Source organism: Schistocerca piceifrons, chromosome 2, assembly GCF_021461385.2.
Source record: "Schistocerca piceifrons isolate TAMUIC-IGC-003096 chromosome 2, iqSchPice1.1, whole genome shotgun sequence".
Classification (NCBI taxonomy): domain Eukaryota; kingdom Metazoa; phylum Arthropoda; class Insecta; order Orthoptera; family Acrididae; genus Schistocerca; species Schistocerca piceifrons.
Genome location: NC_060139.1, coordinates 174,436,145 through 174,454,961, shown reverse-complemented (window position 1 = coordinate 174,454,961; position 18,817 = coordinate 174,436,145). Strand labels below are relative to the sequence as shown.

At 41.2% G+C, this 18,817-nt stretch overlaps 1 protein-coding gene across 1 annotated transcript in view; it reads left to right on the top strand.

The window, feature by feature from the left end:
• The first annotated feature begins 3,634 nt into the window (after positions 1–3,634).
• LOC124775224 overlaps positions 3,635–18,817 on the top strand; it is a 71,047-nt gene continuing 55,864 nt past the window's right edge. The window contains exon 1 of the mRNA XM_047250062.1: positions 3,635–3,710. Within this exon, the coding sequence (XP_047106018.1) occupies positions 3,635–3,710 (76 nt within the window). The remainder of the gene's footprint in view (positions 3,711–18,817) is intronic.

The window sequence follows — 18,817 nt, the reverse complement described above, 5'->3', positions numbered from 1 at the left end:
CATTCTACATTAAGTGCTACAGAAGAATCCAGAAGGTTAGATGTGTAGACTGAGTAACTAATGAGCAAATACTGAATTGAACAGGGGAAAAAATAAATTTCTGGCACAACTTGACTGAAAGAAGGTATCATTTGATAGAACACATCCTGAAAGGGCACATTCTGAGTCATCAGTTTGGTAATGGAACAAAGTCAGGGAGGGGAGGGGAGAGTAAAAATTATAGTCAAATGCATTTAAGTTTTAGTAGTTATTCAGAGATGAAGAGGCTTGCACAGGAAGACTAGCATGGACAGCTGCATCCAAGCAATCTTTGAACTTGATACCAACAACAATACCACTTGGAGACACAATATTCTTTGATAGCTCCCTGAATCCAAGGACATTTCCCCATGCTTATATTGTCCTCCCTGTCACACTGCACCTTCCAATAGTGAACTGTGAAAAGCTTGTTAGACAAGTATGAGCAGATTAATAGTGTCACTTACATGAGATTTCTGAGGATTAAAACACTTGTTGTCATAATGTAAAATCCAGGATGGAGTGTAACATATTACGAAAAGGAAAGTTGCTACTCACCATATAGCAGAGATGCTGAGTCGCAGATAGGCACAACAAAAAGACTGTGCAAATATAGTTTTTGGCCCTAAAGGCCTTTGTCAAAAATAGATCTCTCTCTCTCTCTCTCTCTCTCTCTCTCTCTCTCTCTCTCTCTCACACACACACACACACACACACACACACACACACACACACACACACATGCATGCAAACGCAGCTCACACACACATGAATGCAGTCTAAGGCAACTGTAGCTACACTGTGAGCAGCAGCACCAGTGCATGATGGGAGGGGTGACCGGGTGGGGGTAAGGAGGAGCCTCGGGTGGGGAGGGGGAGGGACAGTAGGGTAAGGGTGGCAGGCAGTGCAGTACTGCTAGGGAGCATGCAGGGATGAGGTGGAGAGGGTAGGGCAGCTATCTGCAGTCGAGAGGTTAGATGGAGGGCAGGGAAGAGGTGGAGAGGGGAGTAAAGAAAAGGAGAGAAGTAAAAAGCTTGGGTGCATGGCGGAATGAGGGCTGTATAGTGCTGGAATGGGAACAGGGAGGCTGGGTGGGTGGAACAATGACTAACAGAGGTTGCAGACCTACTACATTTACCCCACCCTCCAAAACTCCCTCCACACAGAATCCAGAACCTAATCAGATCTGAAACATTGTCATGAATCTTTCCTCCAGAAGCCTTAGCTCCACAGAAATATCAGTCCTTTCCAAAGGCCTCACCTTTTCCCCCATTCCCAAATTTAATCATGCAAGACTTGTTTAAGACCTTCTCTCCTTCTCCCGACCCCTACAGTGGAAACACTTTTTTGCTACCAACCCTACCAATCAGACTCAACCAAAGACCAATGTTGAACCCAGCCTAACTCAGTTGGCTCCTCCACCCAATCATGATCCACCACACTGCCCCCAAACCACTCCCTATGAACATTCCAGAATTTCTTAACCTCGAACGTTGCCTCATCATCATTCCCCAAGTCCCTCAACATGCAAACTAACCTTAACACCGGCAGAAAGAATCACAGTCTACCATCTAAAAATTGATCCTGGCCTTATAATCCTACCTGCTCACAAAGGCTCCACCATGGTTGTTTCGAACCTGGCAGAAGGACCCCGCCAGCTGTCGGATACATCCACCTAAAAACCTTGCCACAGTGACCCCATTCCAGAAATCCAGCAGGATCTCCAGTCTCTCCTCAAATCCTTAGGCCCATCCCAGAACCTCCCCCCAGAGTATATCTCTCAGCTAACCCCTACCACTCCCCTCAGTCCTACCCTCTATGTGCTTCCTAAAGTCCATAAACCCAACCACCCAGGACACCCCATTGTGACCAGTTACTGTGCCCCCACTGAGAGAATTTCTGCTCTCATAGACCAACACCTTCAACCTGTTACCCAGAACATACCTTCCTATATAAAAGATACCAACCATTTCCTCCACCGATTATCCTCAGTTCCTGTTCCTTTACCACATGTTGCCCTGCTAGTCACTATTGATGCCACCTCCCTTTATGCTAGCATCCCTAATGCCCATGGCCTTACCACTATTGAACACTACCTTTCCTAATGCCTGATGGATTCCAAACCAACAATCTCCTTCCTAGTTGCCATGACCAACTATATTCTTACTCACAACTAATTGTCCTTGGAAGGTATTAGCTACAAACAAATCTGGGGTATGGCTGTGGGCACTGGCATGTCACCATCCTATGCCAACCTACTCATGGACCATCTAGAGGAATCCTCCCTAAACACCCAGAATCCCAAACTCCTCATCTGGTGTGATTCATTGATGACATCTTCATAATCACATCAAGGTTGAGGACTTCCTACCCACATTCATCCAGAACCTCAACACCTTCTCCCCAATGCTCTTCACCTGATCCTACTCAACTCAACAAGCCACCTTTCTCGATGTTGATCTCCACCTCAAAGATTCTCTACATCAGTACCTCCCTGTCCATATCTAACCTACTAACCACCAGCAGTACCTCCACTTTGACAGCTGCCACCCATTTCACACCAAGAAGTCCCTCCCATACACCCTAGCCACCAGTGATGAGCAGTCTCTCTTGAAATATACCGAGGGTCTCACTGAAGCCTTGACAGACAGTAATTATCCTCCCAACCTTGTACAAAAACAAATCTCCTGTGCCGTATCTTGCCAGCCTCCCACTACCTCCCGAAGTCCCACCATCTGGCCACAGAGGAGCATTCCCCTCGTAACTCAGTACCAACCAGTACTGGAGCAACTGAATTACATTTTCTGCCAGGGTTCGACTACCTCTCATTGTGCACTGAAATGAGAAATGTCCTGCCCGCTATTTTTCCTATCCCTCCCACAGTGATATTCCACTGGCCACCAAAGCTACACAATATACTCATCCATCCCTACACATCACCTGCTCCCAACACCTTACTTCATGGCTCATACCCCTGTAATAGACCTAGATGCAGGCCTGTCCCATACGCCCTCAGACCACAATTTTCTAGATGGCGGAGACATTGTATGTACAAGTGAGTGGTGTTCTTGCGAAAAACGAAAATACAGTGTGTGTAAATTGTAGGGACGAAATTATGAAGCTAAATGAGCATATTTCTAGCCTTCAGCAAATCATCAGTGTATTGAATAGTGAGATGTCTAAACTTCAAAAAGAAATAAGTGAGCCATTAGTCAAACAAAAGTCAATTTCTCTTCCACAGAAAAACTCTAATGAGTAGACAAAAATACAATATAAAAACAGAGATGTAAATACGAAAACATCACTGGGTAGTGAAAACACCAAACAGTTGGCGGTTAAAAACAAATTTCATGTTCTTTCTGTGAGTGAAGAGGTGGATTTAGGCCTAACATTGGTAAGGGATCATGAACTTTGGAACAAACCTTATCAACAGAATGGTGATACAGGCTCTAAGTTCAGAATTAAGGCAAACAGTGACGGTGAGAAACTGAGCATACCATCTTTTGCGTGAAGTAATGGGACGAATGAGAAAGACAATATCAACAAAAAAGTAGGCCTACAACAGTGCAAACATGAAAGTAGTGTATTATTTTTAACGGACAGTCATGGCAAAAACATGACGAGACTTTTCGAAGGAAACAAAAAATACGACACAACAGGTATTGTGAAACCAGGAGCAACAACGAAAAACAGTATTGGTGTCAACTTACACGATAAAATGTCGGGGAAAAATGACTAGATTGTGTGTATAGTGGGTGCAAATGATATTGCAAAAATTGAAGCAAATAACTGCCTAATGAAACTAAAGTTCCTGGAATGCAATAAACATCAAAATACAATAGTTGCAATTTTACCACACAGATATGATCTTTTGTATCTCTCTTGTGTCAACAAAGAAATTTGAAAAACTAACATTAAAATAAAACAAATGTGTTCTTTGTTTGGGAAATGTAGCATCCTTGATACAGGCAAATTGGACAGATGTCAGCATACCAGACACGGGATGCATCTGTATTACGAAGGAAGAAACTTTGTGCGTAAAATGATAAATGAAATCATTGCAAACAGGAATAGAGCAAAAAGCAAAATTTCATTTACTGGTATGAGACCAGTCTCAGCAGCAGAAGAAGCAGCATCATCAAAAGCAGCAAAATCATCAGTGGCAGGACCAACAGCTGAAACATCAACACATTCAGCAGAAACTGTTGCCCATCCTACACACAACAGAAAGTAAACCCAGCATTTTTTATGGCGAGTAACATGAGAGAAAAAGATTCGTTGCGTGAAACATGTCTCTCGTGTGTTCAATATGAGTCTTCCCACCTCAAGCAATACTATCAACTAGTGTACTGGAAAAAGCCACTCCTAACAAACATCATGCAAATGCAGTGGTGAGCAAAAATCAAACTTTGTCTTAATTCCACAAAAATATATGTAGTCTCAAGAATAAGAGGGACCATTTATTAATAAATTTAAAAGATGAGTGTGAAAGTGAGCCTGATATACTGTGTTTCTCAGAACATCATGTTAGGAGTAGAATCCACAGGCTGCAAATTTAGAACTTTAGTTTAGCTGCACATTACTGTAGATCTATTACGAGAAAAGGTGGAGTTGCAATATTTGTAAAAAACAATGTAGTGAATAAATCTCTAGATTTAAGCAAATACTGTGACGAAGAGCATTTTGAGGTGTGTGCCACTGAGTTAAGAGCAGATAGTGCAACAGTTATTGTACTGGCTATTTACAGGACACGTGCTGGAAATCTGAATGTATTTCTGAGACAAATAGACTCACTTCTGTCCTTAAACTGAATCAACCGTTGTTATGGGTGACTTCGATGTGGACTTCTTGACAGAAAATAGAAACAAAACAGACTTTGAACACCTGATGTACTATTACAACTTAGTACCAGTGGTGGACACTCCGACTAGAGTAACAGCTGGTTCTAGCACTTTAATAGATAATGTATTTGTAAATAAGGATATTTACAATAATTTAACTGTGAAAAATATTATAAATGGCCTCTCTGGTCATGAAGGGCAATTCCTCACTCTAAACCAAATAAATGTACAAAGGAAAGAAAATTTCACCTGGAAAAACTTTAGGATTATAAACAAACACACCATTGAAAGCTTTAATTAGCAATTACAACTAGCGGACTGGTCACCTGTATATGTTGCAATTGACGTAAACTCAAAATTTAATATATTTATCAAAGAAGTTACAAATCTATTTGAAGAAACCTTTCCAAAAAAAATCAGTGAGAGAAAACCTGGAGACAAGCCTTGGATTATTAAAGGCATCAAAATTTATTGTAAAACAAGAAGAGAACTATATGCAGCAGCCAAGAGATCAAATGATCCCACTAGAAATATGCACTATAAACCCCACAATAAAGTTCTGAATAAGACCATACAAGCAGCCAAGAACATGTGCTTGAAGACAGAAATTGATTACTTGAGCACTAAAGTAAAAACTATTTGCAATTTTGTAAAGAAGGAAACAAGGAAAAATTCAGTTTGTAGTGAAAATATTCAAATAAAAAGTGAGGGTCATATTGTTAGCAATTCAAAAATAGTTGCAGACACATTAAACAAACATTTGTTAACAGTAATAGAAAAAATCGGTTTACAAGGCTCCATGAACCAAGCCATCAATCTTTTGAAAGCCAGAATACCTAGCTCAGTACAACACATGAAGGTAACAACAGTCACTGTTCAAGAAATTGAAAGAGTTGTTAAATCTCCGAAAAGTAAAATCTCTACTGGGATTGCCGATATTTCTAACAAATTATTAAAATACTTCTGCAGCCATGTAAGTAAAGTCCTTTGCCACATTTTTGATGCATCACTTAAGCAAGGAATAGTTCCTGAGAGGCTTAAGTATGCAGTTGTAAAACTAATGTATAAGAAGGGTGATAAGATGGATGCTGTTTTTAACTATCAGCCAATATCACTACTGACAAGTTTGTCAAAGGTTTTAGAGAAACTAATACATGCCAGGATAGTTAAGCATCTCAGGCATCAAAATATCCTCAGCGAAAGTCAGTTTGTATTTAGAAAGGTTTGTCAACAGAATATGCAATATTTGCATTTTCTGTCAGAGTCTTGGAATCTATCAACAAAAAACTAAAGGTGGCTGGGATTTTTGTGACCTAACAAAAGTATTTGACTGTGTCAGTCACCAGATTCTTTTACAAAAAGCTGCACATCTCGGTATAAGTGGTTCTTCAGGGATTGACATGTACCTGTCAAACAGGAAACAGAAAGTTGTAGTGGATAGTCAAAATGGAGTCCCATTATCTTCAGAATGGGCTACCATCATGTGTGGAGTGCTCCAAGGCTCAGTTCTGAGCCCCCTGCTTTTTATTATCTTTATAAATGATCTGCCTCCCTGTACGAAATACTGTAGGTTCACCATTTTTGCTGATGACACTACACTACTTATTGGTAATTAAGAACATAAACTTGAGGAAACAGCAAATAAGGTTTTAAGTAAAACAGTGAACTGGTTTAATATGGTCTTTCATTAAATTACACTAAAACAAACTACGTTCAGTTCCACACAACATTCAAAGATGAAGAAATAGTAGTAAAAATAGGTGAGCAGGTGATAACCAGGATGCATACCTCAAAATACCTAGGCTTGCATATTGACAGCAAACTGAACTGGTCAAGCCACATCCTGGATCAATGCAAAAGATTGAGTTCAGCAACTTACGCATTATACATTGTTTCTTCTTCTAGAAATATGGAAACCATGAAGCCAGCCTATTATGGTTATTTTCATGCCATTAGGGCATATGGAATGATATTTTCGGGTAAACAGTCATTGGCTAAAAAAGTACTGTGTGTACAAACAAGGGCCATAAGAATCATGTGTGGGGTCCATCCTAGAGCCACATGCAGGAATCTTTTTAAGAAACTTGGAATCCTTACATATATTCTCTTTGATGTGCTTCATAAGGAAAGAAAAATCCATTTTTTAAACTGAACAGTGAGTATCATAGTCTATAGACGAGAAGAAAACATGATATCCACTATGAACAGGCAAATCTAAGTATGAAAGGAGTCCATTTCACTGGCTGTAAGATTTTTAACACCCTCCCTTCAAGAATTAAGTGTTTGGTAGAAGATGAGCTCTTGTTTAAAAAAACTTTAAGGCAGTTCCTATTAGAAGGATCATTTTATACAATAGAAGAGTTCCTGAACTACAATGTTTAGCATTTCTTGTATCGCTAGATGCAAATATGTGCCCAAATCTACATTTGTAATCCTGACTGTTGTTTATTGTAAACACATATTTTGCAATATTTATTTTCTGTAACACTAATTATTTGCCCTCCCACCACCACCTACTCCAGTCCTGTAACCCGGAAGGTGTACATGATCAAAGGCAGAGCCACGTGTGAAAGCACCCATGTGATTTACCAACTGACCTGCCTACACTGTGAAGCTTTCTATGTGGGAATGACCAGCAACAAACTGTCCATTCACATGAATGGACACAGGCAGACAGTGTTTGTTGATAAGGAGGATCACCCTGTGGCTAAACATGCCTTGGTGCACGGCCAGCACATCTTGGCACAGTGTTACACCATCCGGGTTATCTGGATACTTCCCACTAACACCAACCTATCAGAACTTGCCCTTCAATATATCCTCTCTTCCCGTTACCCACCAGGCCTCAACCTCCACTAATTTCAAGTTGCTGCCGCTTATACTTCACCTATCATTCAACAACATCTTTGCCTCTGTACTTCCGCCTCGACTGACATCTCTGCCCAAACTCTTTGCCTTTACATATGTCTGTTTGTGTCCGTATATGTGCGGATGGATATGTGTGTGTGTGCGAGTGTATACCTGTCCTTTTTTCCCCCTAAGGTAAGTCTTTCCGCTCCCCGGATTGGAATGACTCCTTACCCTCTACCTTGAAACCCACATCCTTTTGTCTTTCCCTCTCCTTCACTCTTTCCTGATGAAGCAACCGTGAGTTGCGAAAGCTCGAATTTTGTGTGTGTGTTTCTGTTTGTTTGTGTCTCTATCAACATACCAATGCTTTCGTTTGGTAAGTTACATCATCTTTGTTTTTAGATATATTTTTCCCATGTGAAATGTTTCCCTCTATTATATTCACATCATTAATTATTTTGTAATATTTATTTATCTCTCAAAATTGAATTTCTGTAGTAGAACCTAAGTTACTGTTTTCTGTAGTATGAAATCTTTTTTCTTTTTTTTATATGTGCTACCACAGATCTCCAACACGTTCCATATCCTGTGATACTGTCACAACATAGATCACCGGAACAAGAAATAAATAAATAAACCACCACATACTCCAGTCCAATCACAAACATCATCTTTCCCATCAAAGGCAGAGCTACCTGTGAAACCAGTCATGTGATCTACAAGCTAAGTTGCAACCACTGTGCTGCATTCTGTGTGGGCATGAAAGCCAACAAGCTGTCTGTCCACATGACTGAACACCGATAAACTGTGACCAAGAAAAAAGTGGACTATCTGGTTGCTGAGCACGCTGCCAAACATGACATCCTTCATTTCAATGACTGCTTCACAGCCTGTGCCATATGGATCCTTCCTACCAACACCAGCTTTTCTGAATTGTGCAGGTGGGAACTTTCCCTGCAATATATCCTACGTTCTCATAACCCTCTTGGCCTTAACCTTCGTTAGTCATTGTTCCATTCATCCAGCCTCCCTGTTCCAATTCCAGCACTATAAAAACCTCATTCCACCATCACACCCAGTCTTTTTACTTATCGCCTTTTCTTCAACCCCTCTCCCGACCTCTCCCTTGCCCTCCATCTAACCTCCTGACTCTGCACATAGCTTTCCTATCCTCTCTACTTCATCCTTGCATGCTCCCTAGCAGTACTGCACTGTCCACCACCCCTACCCTACTACACCTCCCACTCCCCACTGCAGCCTCCTCCTTACCCCCACCCAGTCACCACTCCCATCATGCACTGGTGCTGCTGCTCGCAGTGTGGCTATAGTTGCCGTAGACTGCAGTCGTGTGTGTGTGTGTATGTGTGTGTGTGTGTGTGTGTGTGTGTGTGTGTTTTGACAAAGGCCTTACGGGCTGAAATTCTTATTTGGAACAGTCTTTTTGTTGTGCCTATCTGTGACTCATCATCTCCACTATATGGGGAGCAGCAACTTTACTTTCCATAATATTGTTACGATATCATATTGTCTATGATTAGGTGCTGATCCCCACCAACTCTGGTCATAAGTGAAAATGCTTTGAGAGTGAATGACTGTAAGAGATTTAATGGGCCTTCCAAATCACTACAAACCCTCTTGCTACTAAGGTTTTAGTGTCCTCAAGAATATATCCCTCAAAGTGTTAGGATATTAAATTATCTGAGTCACAAATTATTTGTAATAAACAATGGGAAATCCAGCATGGAATAATGACAATAATGACAACATTATGTGACTGTGCTGGAGTAGATGGTGGTGGGAGGATTTATGGGCAGGTCTTGCAGGTTTATTACAAGGATATGAACCATGAGACAATGGGGTTAGGAGAAGAGATAGAGTTAGAATGGATGAGGATATTGTGTAGGTTCCATGGGCAGGGGTCACAAGCATCACCTATCTAATCAAAGGCAAGGCAACCCGTGAAAGCAGTCATGAAAGATGATGAAACTTCCTGGCGGATTAAAACTGTGTGCTGGACCGAGACTCGAACTCAGGTTCTTTGCCTTTCGTGGGCAAGTGCTCTACCAACTGAGCTATCCAAGCACAACTCACACCCCGTCCTCACAGCTTCACTTCTGCCAGTACCTCTTCTCCTACCTTCCAAACTTTACAGAAGTTCTCCTGCGAAACTTGCAGAACTAGCACTCTTGAAAGAAAGGATATTGTGGAGACATGGCTTAGCCACAGCCTGGGGGATGTTGCCAGAATGAGATTTTCACTCTGCATTCTGCTAGGTTTGCAGGAGAGCTTCTGTAAAGTTTGGAAGGTAGGAGACGAGATATTGGCAGAAGTGAAGCTGTGCGGACGGGGTGTAAGTCGTGCTTGTGTAGCTCAGTTGGTAGAGCACTTGCCCGCGAAAGGCAACAGTCCCGAGTTCAAGCCTCAGTCCAGCACACAGTTTTAATCTGCCAGGAAGTTTCATATAAGCGCACACTCCATTGCATGGTGAAAATCTCATTATGAAAGATGATATCTATTCAAATTTTGCACTAGTCACATAAGAGTGGCGCTAACAGTGCCACTATGAGAATCCAAATTATATTTGCTTTAAATACACGCTGTAATGGTCACAAGTGTTAGTTACCTTTGAAATTGAACATAGTGAGTTCATGTTAGTCATGATTGTCTTTAAGGCAACAAGTACACCATTATCAATACTTCACTGAGTTTGAATGAGATAGTGTAACAGGGCTACGAGGAACTGGATGTTCCTTCTGCAGTACTGCAGAAAGACTTGGCATGAAGATAGTCACTGTAAACGATTGATGGCAGTGGCTGTTAGAACAATGTATGGCTGCAAGAAGACCAGGCCCTGGCAGCCATGTGGTGCGAACAAGAGGAAAGACCATCATGTTTGGCATATGCCTCAAGCGCATCATACTACATCTACAGTGGCAACTGGAGCCACAGTTGGTATGACAGTGGCAAAACAAACTGTTAAAAATTGGTTACTTCAAGGACAGCTGTCAGCCAGACAGACTGTAGCGTCCATTCTACTGGTCTTAAACCAACACCATTTGTGACTTCAGTGGTGTCAGGCAAGAGCTCATTGGAGGGGAGGGTGGAGATCTGTTGTGTTTTCTGATGAAAGCTGGTTCTGTCTCAGTGCCAGTAATGGACATGTGGCTATCCCATGCACACTGACTGCAAATTTGTAAGTCAATCTGGTGATCCGACCTGCTGTATTGCCATTCATGAAAAGCATTACAGCAGGTGTTTTTCAACAGGATAATGCTCATCCACATACTGCTGTTGTAAGCCAACATGCTCTACAGAGTATCAACATGATGCTTCGGCCTGTTTAATCACCAGGATTGTCTCCAGTTGGCTATATATGGGACACTTATCAAATGACACAAACAGCATTGACCAACTTTGTATTGACCAACCAATTGCAACAGGCATGGAACTCCATCCCACAAACCAACATCCGGCACCTGCACAACAGAATGCATGCAGGTTTGCATTTAACATTATGGTGGTTATACTAGTTATTAATGTACCAGCATTTCACATTTGTAATGTCTTATCTCACAATTACATTAACCTGTATCTAGCAACATTAATCACTTAAATATGTAACCTAGACAAATGTATTCCTGAAATTTAATTATTCTACATTAATTATTTTTTGATGTCGTGATTTTTTTTTGTCACTGTATATTTGTTATCCAGCATGACACGATTAGGCTGACTGCATGTGTATACAGAGCAATCATTCTCCTAGAATCTATGCCAAAGCTTTTAGCCTCCTTTAAACATCAGATGGCAGCTCCTCGGAATGAATATGTCTACAGACTCTTGTCTACTTTGGCATTGTCAACATTCCATCTGATTTGTCACATGCCCATTTTGTTGACCTCCACAAACCACACAAAACCAACAAAAATATATTTAACAGGATAGATAAAAAAATCTACTCACCAAGCAGTGACAGAACACACAGATACTCAGTTTCCAAAATTTCCTCTGTTTTCATGACTGTCCTAATCGATTTTTTCATTTATCATTTTGGGTACCATATAGATTGCACACTCATTACCTCTTATTAACGATTTCCGTATGACTTTTTCTAATTTTTCTGCCTTTTTCCTTGCCTTTTCTTCCATTTTTCTATCTTTTCCACCCTCTGTTTCCCCGCTCTCATGATTTTTAACTCTCCAAGCTGTCCTCTCTTGCCATGGTGAATCCCATATCACATTACATCTGTTCTTTTCGAAAACATGCCTTTGCAGTAGCAAAACTTAAGGTCCCACATTCTGTTTCATGAAATCTGCTTGTCCCTAGGAGTTACTCCAAAAGGCCTAACATTGAAAGTTGGTATTTCTGGATGCAGTCCTACCCTACACCAGGCTCTTTTGCAGTTTCAAATACAGCACTCTCTTGCCCTTGCACAGCTAATCTGTGACCTGTATCTATCATCAGCAAATTTCCGCTCTACCAGACTTCTCTCCTTATATAAAATTCTGCAGTTATCTTCCCCTCATGTTTCCTTGGATGGTATCATCCACAAAGCCAACAAGCCAACTTCAGACTGCAACAGCATGCCAGACTTCACCTCAGAAAGCTATCCCACCATCAACCACCAATCCTCTCCTACAAACCAAGCTTGCCCAACCTCCTTAAATCGAATCACAGTTTGGTTTCTGAAGTCAGCCATAGTAGAATTCACAAAAGTTGTACTTGATGCTCTTGATAAAGATGAGTGTGTCACAGGCATATTTTTTGGATCTTTCTAAAGTGTTTGGTAAAGTCAACCACAAGATTCTATTAAATAAAGTAGAAGCATTAGGAATAAGAGGGGTAGCCAATGACTGGTTTTGATCATACCTAGTAGATAGGGTACAAAGAGTAGGGATAACACATACTTCAAATAGATCCAAACATTTAGTAAAACACTTATCAGAACTGAAATACATTACTATAGGGGTTCCGCAAGGTAGCATATTAAGACCAATACTATTCCTGATATACATCAGTGACTTTCCCAGTAGTGTTACTCATTATAGTTACTGAGAAAACAAGAGAACTCCTTGCCAAGAAAGCAAATGAAACTCTCGAGGAAGTTTATGACTGGTCAGTAAGCAAAAAAGTGACATTGAACATAAAGAAAACTAATGCCATGAATTTTAGTTTGAAGAGGAAAATGACAATGTTAAATTAAATGTAGATGGCACCTCTATAGACTGTGTAACAAATGCAAAATTTCTAGCAATGAATATCGATTCTCAGTTGAAATGGTGCGAACACACAATGGTACTTATAAACAGAATGTCATCAGCATGTTATGCCCTTCGAATCCTATCATCAGTGTGTAACATGTAGTGCCTTTTAGTTACATATTATTCTTATGTACACTCAATTCTTAGCTATGGCATTCTTTTTTGGGGAACAAATGCACAAAATATGAACACAATTTTCAAACTCCAAAAAAGAGCCATAAGAATAATAACCAAAAATACTAGTCAAGCTCATTGTAACGATCTGTTCAAAACACTGGGGATTTTAACTGTTCCATGTGAATACATTTACATCAGTTGTACACATCAAAAATAACATTGGTAATTACTGCACAAACTTCTCTGTGCATGACCATGCAACAACAGAGTACGCGAAGGAACTTTCCCCCCTTCTTGCAGCGGTGTACCATAGGTCTCTAGAAGAGCATAGCGTTCCAATGGATTGGAAAAGGGCACAGGTCATCCCCGTTTTCAAGAAGAGACGTCAAACAGATGTGCAGAACTATAGACCTATATCTCTAACGTCGATCAGTTGTAGAATTTTGGAACACGTATTATGTTCAAGTATAATGTCTTTCCTGGAGACAAGAAACCTACTCTGTAGGAATCAGCATGGGTTTCGAAAAAGACGGTCATGTGAAACCCAGCTCACGCTATTTGTCCACGAGACTCAGAGGGCCATAGACACGGGTTCACAGGTAGATGCCGTGTTTCTTGACTTCCGCAAGGCATTCGATACAGTTCCCCACAGTCGTTTAATGAACAAAGTAAGAGCATATGGACTATCAGACCAATTGTGTGATTGGATTGAGGAGTTCCTAGCTAACAGAACACAGCATGTCATTCTCAGTGGAGAGAAGTCTTCCGAAGTAAGAGTGATTTCAGGTGTGCCACAGGGGAGTGTCATGGGACCATTGCTGTTCACAATATACATAAATGACCTGGTGGATGACATCGGAAGTTCACTTAGGCTATTTGCAGATGATGCTGTGGTGCATCGAGAGGTTGTAACAATGGATAATTGTACTGAAATGCAGGAGGATCTGCAGCGAATTGACGCATGGTGCAGGGAATGGCAATTGAATCTCAATGTAGACAAGTGTAATGTGCTGCGAATACATAGAAAGATAGATCCCTTATCATTTAGCTACAAAATAGCAGGTCAGCAACTGGAAGCAGTTAATTCCATAAATTATCTGGGAGTATGCATTAGGAGTGATTTAAAATGGAATGATCATATAAAGTTGATCGTCGGTAAAACAGATGCCAGACTGAGATTCATTGGAAGAATTCTAAGGAAATGCAATCCGAAAACAAAGGAAGTAGGTTACAGTATGCTTGTTCACCCACTGCTTGAATACTGCTCAGTGGTGTGTGATCCGTACCAGATAGGGTTGATAGAAGAGATAGAGAAGATCCAACCGAGAGCAGCGTGCTTCGTTACAGGATCATTTAGTAATCGTGAAAGCGTTACGGAGATGATGGATAAACTCCAGTGGAAGACTCTGCAGGAGAGACGCTCAGTAGCTCGGTACGGGCTTTTGTTAAAGTTTCGAGAACATACCTTCACCAAAGAGTCCAGCAGTATATTGCTCCCTCCTACGTATATCTCGCGAAGAGACCATGAGGATAAAATCAGAGAGATTAGAGCCCACACAGAAGCATACAGACAATCCTTCTTTCCACGAACAATACAAGACTGGAATAGAAGGGAGAACTGATAGAGGTACTCAGGGTACCCTCCGCCACACACCGTCAGGTGGCTTGTGGAGTATGGATGTAGATGTAGATGTAGATAGACTCAACTTACATTTGCCAATAAAAAATAAACATGAAACTCAAAACAGAATTTTCTACCAAGGAATAAAACTGTACAATAAATTACCAAAAGAGATTAAAGAAACTGCAAAAATACACTTATCTAAAAAGGCAGCTAAAAAGTACCTGTGATGCAATACATTTTATACATTGAAGGATTACTTAGATAAAACAGAGTAGTGGTTTGATAAAAAAATGTTATACAAATAAATAATAATAATAATGATTATAAAACACCTTCACTTTGTGTTTTTTTTTTCTTTTGTTTTCCTTTCTAGTAATACTTACCCCCAAGCTATGCATAGCACAATAATAACACCTCTTCCTCTTTCTGAGCTCAGCATATGGAGGGATGCTGACTCAGTTTTTCAGGATAGCAAATGGGAAGTTGTGGTACAGAAAATGGCCCAGAGATCACCAAAGTGTGTGTGTGTGTGTGTGTGTGTGTGTGTGTGTGTGTGTGTGTGTAGTGAGTGATGTGCTGAAACATTGTGTGTATAGTGTGTGCAGTGACTGATAGTGAGATATGAGTGAACAGTGTGGCATTACATTATTTAATAAGTTACTTGTAAAAAAAAAAAAAAAAAAAAAGGGTACTGTATACCAGGAATAAATCTAATGATTGTCTCTAATTAGAAGTCTGTAAATAAATGTTTATATGAATTTGCTTATTTTAAATTGGTCTAAACTTGTAAATACTTTGACATGTCCTATATCATTGTAAAAAGAGATCCACTACTACTACTAAACCCCACAGCTTTCACCTTTGCCTCCCAGACGAAGAATAACCCATAACCCCAAGAACCAGTCACAACAGTACATTGTCCTTAACCTCTCATCTAAAGCACTCTACCCTCCTGAATTATCTGTGTTATCTGAGGGCCTCACTTTCAGCCCTATACCTGCATTTGATCATGCTACTTTCGTGAAGGACCTACTTTCCTTCACATATATTATCCTTTGGAAATATCATTTTGTCACCCAACCCCAAAACCTTTCCAACAGTAAACCTGACATTAAACCCTGCCTGAACAGTTCAGACCATGATCAGAACTTGATCCATCACCACTATCTCAAAATCATCCCTTACAAGCCTTCCAAGAATTCCTCACATCCAGCATTGCTTCACAACCCTTCCTCAGGTCCCTACAACATGACCCTACGTTCCCTAAAAGCTGATGACTCCATCATTATCCTCCCAGCAGACGAAGGATCTACCACTGTAGTAATTAACTGAAAGGAGTATGTTAGTGAAGGTCTATGCCAGCTGTCTCATACATCTACATACAGTGTCTGCCATCAAGATCCCATCCCTGTCTTTCAAACTGACCTGCAGTCCCCCTCTCAAGGACTACCACCTCAATCCATAGACCTTCTCATCCCACCCAAACCACCCACCCCCACCTTTTACCTTCTTCCTAAGATCCACAAACCCAATCATCCTGGCCATCCTATAGCTGCTGGCTTCAAAGCACCTGCTGAACATATATCTGCCTTAGTTGATCTACACCTGCAACCTGTAGTTCAAAGACTCCCCTCCTACGTCAAAGATACCAACCATTTCCTAGATTGTGTGAAATCTGTGTCCATCCCACTCCCACCACACACCTCACTAGTCACCACTGATACCACCTCCCCCTTTACCAACATCCTCTATGTACATGGTCTGTCTGTTGCTGAACATTTTCTCAGTCAGCGCTCACCTGATTCCAAACCTATGACATCCTTCATGCTCACCTTAATTAACTTTATACAACTACTTCACCTCTGAGGGCAGACATACAAACAGATCAGGGGTAAGGCCATGGGAACCAGGATGGTTCTTCCTATGCCAACCTTTTCATGGGTCACTTGGAGAGCACTTTCCTGGGATTCATAAGTCTTCATCAGCCCTTGGTTTGATTTAGATACATTGATGACATCTTTACCATATGGACACATGGGGAGGCTGACCTTCTAAAATTCCTGGAGTCTCTGAATACCTTCTCCCAATTAAATTTCACATGGTCCTATTCCAAATACCATGCCACTTTCCTTGATGTTGATCTTGTCCTCACTGAAGGCCAGCTAAATACTTCCATCCACATTAAACCTACCAACAAACAACAGTACTTACATTCTAACAGTTGCCGTCCTTTCCATGTCAAAAGTTCCCTCCCATACAGCCTTGGCATCTGAGGCAAATGTATTTGTCTGGATGCAGACTCTTTACAGCAATACACCACCATTCTCACCTCAGCCTTCACTGCACATAATTACCCAACCAGCCTAGTTAAAAAGCAGATTTTCTGGGCCATCACATCTAATCCTGTTACTGCTGATCCCTCCATAAAACAGCTTCAGAGCACACCATTGGTGACTCAATGTTATTCTGGTCTGGAATGTCTTAAGGTCGGGACACACACGTCCGTGCCGTGTCAGGGCCGAGCGTCGGACGAGTGACGGCTGTGCTCCGGTCCGTTCCTGCAGGGGCCACACATGACCGGGGCGCGTCCGTGTCTTTGTTGTTCCTTGTTGTGACTCGGATGCAGTGATCTGTGTTTCTGTTTGTGAAAGCTGTAAAACATGTTCACTAATTTTCGTAATGGTGAATTAGGACTTATAGCACTTGCTTTAGACGAAGAGGAAAAAGAACGAAGGCAAACAGGAAGAAAAAATTGTGGATCCACAGTGCCTGGAAAACAAGACCAGTACAGGGAGAGTTTCGAACATTATTTTATCATCTCATAGATGATGAGACTAAGTTTTATGAATATTTTAGGATGACACAGTACACCTTCTGTGAACTTTTAAAGAAACTAGAACCAAGACTGACAAAATACGACACTTTCTGGAGAGTATCAGTTTCACCCAAAGAACGACTGGCTGTTTTTTAAGGTAGGTTAAAGAAAAGTACACAGAACACAAATAAATATGAAGTTTTAAAGACAGCATTTTTATTTTATTACATTAGTAATTGAAAGATAAATACGTAAGTTACTAAATAATATAGTTAAATTTCTACTACCCTAAGAAAAACAAATGAAGACTATTCAGTGAATTAGTTTCTGAAGCTGATGAGGATGCAGGGGAACTTGGAGGATGATCGCTTTGGTTATTTATATACGAATTGTGGGAATCCCTTTGCAGATTCAAAAGCTGCTGTGTAGGTTCTGTTGACTCGTTTTCCACAGGTGAAGGATATGGTGTTGAAACAGATTTTGCTGAGGAATTGGAGGATGATGGAGTGAATTGATGGACTGATACGTCATTCAAGAGTTGCTTCAGTTCAAAGTCTTGTACAATTGAAAAAATCCTCTTTTAGCTTGATGAAAAACTCTGTCTTTGTACTCGATATTCCTTTAGGTTTCACTTCCCTGATCGTAAAGAACAGGAAACTTATGAACTTCTTCTATTAGTCGTTCCACATCCATGTTTTGTACACAGAACAGCCTTGCGCAGTTGCACAGTTCACAAGACAATTCTACCATCAGGCCGTGTCCGTCACGTGAAAAATTAAACACGGCGAATCCCGCCCGGCCCGGCCCCGGTCCGTTGACGTTCCCCGTGCATGGCCCGGTCAAGTGGGGCCCGCTACATTTGTTTTAATGATGTATTTCGTCGTCCGGGTGACGGCCGATACTCGGACGTGTCTCGGCACTGACACGGTTCGGGCATGTGTGTCCCAACCTTTAATCAGCTACTTCGACAGGGCCATGACTTCCTCAAATCATGTCCTGAAATGAGATCTTTTCTGTCGCCCTCCCAATCTCCACAATATTCTTGTCAGATCCTATGGTCCTTCTGCACCCATCTTCCTGCCGTATGGCTCCTACCCCTGTGACCATCCCCATTGCAAGACTTACCCTAAGCACCCTCCTACCTCCACCTATAATAGCCCTGTAACTGGCAAAACATATACTATCAAAGGGAGAGCCACCTGTGAAATGACACAGAGCAAAATGCTCTACAACTTGACATTCACGGTCTCAGCGCCTGTTTCACCACACATGTTATCTGGAGTCTTCACCC